Source organism: Cyclopterus lumpus, chromosome 4 (genome assembly GCF_009769545.1).
Source record: "Cyclopterus lumpus isolate fCycLum1 chromosome 4, fCycLum1.pri, whole genome shotgun sequence".
Taxonomy (NCBI): Eukaryota; Metazoa; Chordata; class Actinopteri; order Perciformes; family Cyclopteridae; genus Cyclopterus; species Cyclopterus lumpus.
This window is the reverse complement of record NC_046969.1, coordinates 24,915,666-24,920,241: the sequence shown is the minus strand read 5'-3', so window position 1 is coordinate 24,920,241 and position 4,576 is coordinate 24,915,666. Positions and strand designations below refer to the sequence as shown.

The 4,576-nt window shown below is 49.4% G+C and overlaps 1 protein-coding gene across 1 annotated transcript; it reads right to left on the bottom strand.

Annotated features, from left to right (window-relative positions):
• Window positions 1-998: 998 nt before the first annotated feature.
• On the bottom strand, window positions 999-2,707 carry bsnd (barttin CLCNK type accessory subunit beta). Its single transcript, XM_034531055.1, has 3 exons — window positions 1,814-2,707; window positions 1,672-1,733; window positions 999-1,164 (listed from the first exon to the last, which is right to left on the bottom strand). The coding sequence occupies exons 1-3, from the start codon at window positions 1,988-1,990 to the stop codon at window positions 1,095-1,097; spliced, it is 309 nt and encodes a 102-aa protein (XP_034386946.1). The 5' UTR covers window positions 1,991-2,707; the 3' UTR covers window positions 999-1,094.
• Between the last annotated feature and the right edge of the window lie 1,869 nt (window positions 2,708-4,576).

The window sequence follows — 4,576 nt, the reverse complement described above, 5'->3', positions numbered from 1 at the left end:
ATGGAAACTGTTACTATGGAAACGGTGACATCTGTGAGGGGAGGGGGAGGAGCTAAATCTTTTTCTTTTTTTTCACAGAATGAACCGATAAAGTAATCAAAGAATCAATAACTGTTACTATGGAAACGGTGACGTCATCTGTGAGGTGTAGGGAAGGAGCTACATTTAAAATCTGAACTGTCAATCATAAGTGGTGTAATGCAGTGGTTCTCAAATGGGGGTACTTATTGGAAAAGGCCCAGTCAGCCAGTCAGTCAGTTCTCAGTTGATGGATTTTAGAGAAAAGTGCAGGAGAGCGTCCAGATAATTGCATCTTAAATGCTATGTATGTCGAAATTCTGGCGCCCCCTGTGGACTAAAGTGGTAGTGTTGGTTCTGGCGCCCCCTGTGGACTAAAGTGGTAGTGTTGGTTCTGGCGCCCCCTGTGGACTAAAGTGGTAGTGTCTCAGCACCAGGCTCCCTTTTTTTTTTTTTACGAAGGTCTTAAAAATCTACATTTGAGTAAAGACCTTTGTTTCTTAATAATACATTCGTGAAATCGGATATACGACGTTTTGTTGTTAACAGTCTGGTGTTTTGGAAAATATTGCATTGAGCACAAGCGCCTTTTAGTGTGTGTGTGTGTGTGTGGGCTCGTCATGTGGAGGCTCGCACCTCCAGTATAAATACAGCTTGTGTCCCCAGAGGACCCCTGTGATCTCATTATGGGGCCAAAAATGTGACTTAATGGAATTAATGTAGGTCAATGCAGTTTAACTCGCTGTCTCCCAGGTGCCCTAAACACACACACACACACACACACACACACACACACACACACACACACACACACACACACACACACACACACACACACACACACACACTACGTTTCATTCAGTAATTAGTGCCACCCTCTGGAATATACATGCACACATTTCACTTTATTAACGAACACAAAGTGATACAAAATCTGTCAATTGCTGTAAAAAACAACAAAAAAAACCCAAAACCTTTATAAAAAAAAAAAAAGCGCCCGAGGCTCTCGTCTCCGTGCCGAGGGCGCCGTGCGGTGGAGCGTTTTGGATCGGACCCGTGAGGAGTCCCCCCCCCCTTCAGACCAGGTGCAGTGCGGGACAGCTGTGGCTCATCGGGGCTTCGGGAGGAAGCAGAGCCTCGGCATGCCTTCAGATTAAATGAAAAGAGAAGGGCGAGAGACATAAATAGAAGTCTGGTTCTCTTGATTTGTCCTCATTTTCTTACTTTATTTTTTTGATCTGAGGGAGGGTTTCGCTGGGCGTGCACTTTATAACAAACACTCTAAAAACATCTTTTTCCACCCGCTGGTCCACGATACCGACCGAGGGTTTCCAACTAAGCCTCCACTTCTCCCTTTTTTTTCTGTTCCACATTTACTGCCCCCCTCCCCCCCCCCCCCCGCTGCCATAGCGACTCTATTACATCACCATTCATTTGATGTCATCAGCATCTACGGGGTATTAGTGCGGATGTTTTGTCCCTGCAGACACGTTGCACAGCTGCTGTCGCTAGATGGTTGTTAGCATCCTGTGATCCACAGACGGAACCACGCAGGATCAATAAGGCCTGAGTGTGTGTGTGTGGGGGGGGTGGGGGGGGGGGGGGCATTAGGGCCGACGGTGTGTGTGTGTGTGTGTGTGTGAGAGACACTACCTTGCTGCAGTAAACACCGCATCCTCTCCACTTTTCTCCTGAATCTCAGGAGCCAAAATGACCTGACAAACACACACTTTCCATTACCCTAACGAGTCACATGTTATTTCACCGTCTCTCTCCCCAACACACACACATCTACCTTGGGATAGCACTGGCAGAGGCTCCACGCGGTCCCGATACACACCATGGTGACGCCCAGGGCGCACATGGCGCCGTAGACGTGCGGTCGCTCCTGAGTCATGACGAAGAGGCCGAGGGCCGCCACGCACAGCCCCGCCGCTATCAGCCCGTATCGGTACGGTTTCCCCTCGGCCATCGGTGCTTCGCGGTGCCGCTGACTAACGGCGCTCCCGTTTGTGTAAACTTTTTCTTTTTAAAGAATCACGGTTCTCGTGTCGGAAGCTTGAAGGTGAGGTTGGAGAAAGAGCAGTTAGGGTTCCACTCTGCTGGTTATTACAGCCTGCAGACAGGTGTGTGTGTGTGTGTGTGTGTGTGTGTGTTCCTGAAAAGGTCACCTTGCCTCAAGCTGCCGGCATTCAAAGGAGACTCGCCGACTGAGCTCTTTGAGTCTGCGTTTCTCTCATTCTAAAACGCAATGAAAAATAAATCCATGATTTCTCGGCGCAGCTGTCCGTCAACAGGTTGACGGTCACGACATGGAACGGGGGGAAACTCGGCAAAAAAACCCGGGCGTGCGCGGGGTTATTAAGGCACTGTTGCGTTGAGGCAAGCGAGTCGATGAGCGAAAAAGGTACGACGGAAAAGAGCGCCGTGGAGCACCGGCGTGACCTTTGACCCCCCCCGATCGAAGGAAACAACTCGTTTTAAAAATGTTTAGGCACGAAAGATTAAAATAATGACTTTTCAAGAGTCGATTAGCCTCAAAACGATCCACTGATTTAAAGACCTTCCTTTCCCAATGGAAGGGCTATACTCTCCATCGCCCCCTGGTGGCGGGTTTATAAACCACGCCCTCCTCCGTGTTAGCAGAAGGGCTAAACAAGAAAATAAACAATCTTTAATGCACCTCAAAAACACCCCCCTCCCCCCCCCCCCCCCCCCCCCCCCCCCACACACCCCCAAGATGGATTTGGTCATTTAAGGTTGTTGATGTGTGTCCACGTGTTCGGCGTCTACGGGGAGGCTCGCGGCCTGAACCGTTGACTCGAATCCCTTAAGTTGGTAGTAAAAGTTACACAATGCTGGTGTAGTGCAGTCGTAGCCATGGCTTCAACTCGGCCTGAACAGACACCAAGTCTCTGGCCGGCTGCAGTCTCTCGGCTTGTGTTGGAGGTCGGGGCCGCTGCCCTTAAGGCGTCGGTGAGCAAAAGAAAGAAGAAGAAAGAAGAATAGAAAGGCACTGATGCAAAGAGCGAGAGGTTAAAGCTGCTCGCCGGGCTCCTGGCTCTTCATCACGGTGTCGTAGGAGGGAGGCGGCTCCATGGTCCAGGGCGGCGGGGTGGACGGGAGGGAGGGCTCGGGCTCGGGCGCCCGGCTGACGGAGTCCTCCGACATCTCGCGACGGATTCGGTCCAACCTCCTGGAGAGAGGGAGGGAGGGAGGGAGAGAGAGATAACTGTTACTATGGAAACAGTGACATCTGTGAGGTGTAGGGGAGGGGCTACATTTAAAATCTGAACTGTCAATCATAAGTGGTGTAACGCAGTGGTTCTCAAATGGGGGTACTTATTGGAAAAGGCCCAGTCAGTCAGTAAAGTTATTGAAACCGGAGTGTAGATTTCTGTTGGAAATAAGAGCCGAGCGAAGGAGGAGAAGCTTGTCTCGTCTATTTATATAATAATAACAACAACGCCAAACGAAAGCAGATCGGTCGAGTTCGCTTTCATCACTTCGTCTGTCCCCGTCCACGAGGTTACGGCTGTCAGATCGAGCGGTGACGAGTTCATCCATCGCGAGTACGAAGCCGCCGTCCTCCGTTTGGGGCTCGCGGGGAGGGGGTGAAAAAAACAATGTCAAACAACAAGATAGTCGGTCGAATAGTTAACAAACAACAAAGGGGCGGAGCTAGTCATGCAACGCCGGTTAGAGCGGTGAAACCTCGTCAGGATATTACTGTCATGGCAACAAACCCAGCGCCCGGCCCACGTGGCTCTGTGTGGACGAAGGCCCGAACACAACCAAGTCGGACACGAAGCGGCGTCAGCTCTCATGTGCAGTCCCGTTTCTGGCCACTAGGGGAACGTATCCAATGTAAAACAGGAAGAGTCCTTCCTTCCCTCTGAGCGCCCAGTAAAAACACTTCAACCTGTGCAATTTAAATACACTGTGCAAAATACTTATCAGTTTTTGTGGATTTCTTTTACTGTTTTTTAGTAAATTATATTTTTTTACAGTTTTTTTATTTATATAACTTGTTTTTTTTTTACTATGTCTTTTGCACTTTACCCCATTAAACCTGTACGTTTCCCCAGTGCGCAGATAATATAGGATTATCTTATCTTATCTTAATACAACGCATTCTTCTCCGTGATGGATGCCGCTTTCCCAATTGTTGGCGTCACAGTTTTTCAAGATCCTCGTGCGCTGAGGCGCCGTGTTGACGTCTGTTCAACAACAACCTTGAGTGTGTCAGCCCGGCTCTCCCTGGACGGCGTGCTCTGGTATTTGTCTGCATGAGTCTTTATTTATCTTGAACAACACAAGGGAAGCCTGGAAGGTTCTTCACTTCCAGTGTTTAGGAGAGGAGGGTTTGTTTATCTTCTTTTTTTTGTTCTACTCTGCTACAGACATGGAAATATCGTCCGGTCGAGACAGGTAATGGACGACCCCCCCCACCCCCCCCACCCACCCCCTAGCATGAAATGTGACGGGCCTAACTTTGGTGATTCCTTCATCATGTTTAAAACGCTGTCCAGCAGTTTGGTTTTTGACCAAAAAGACG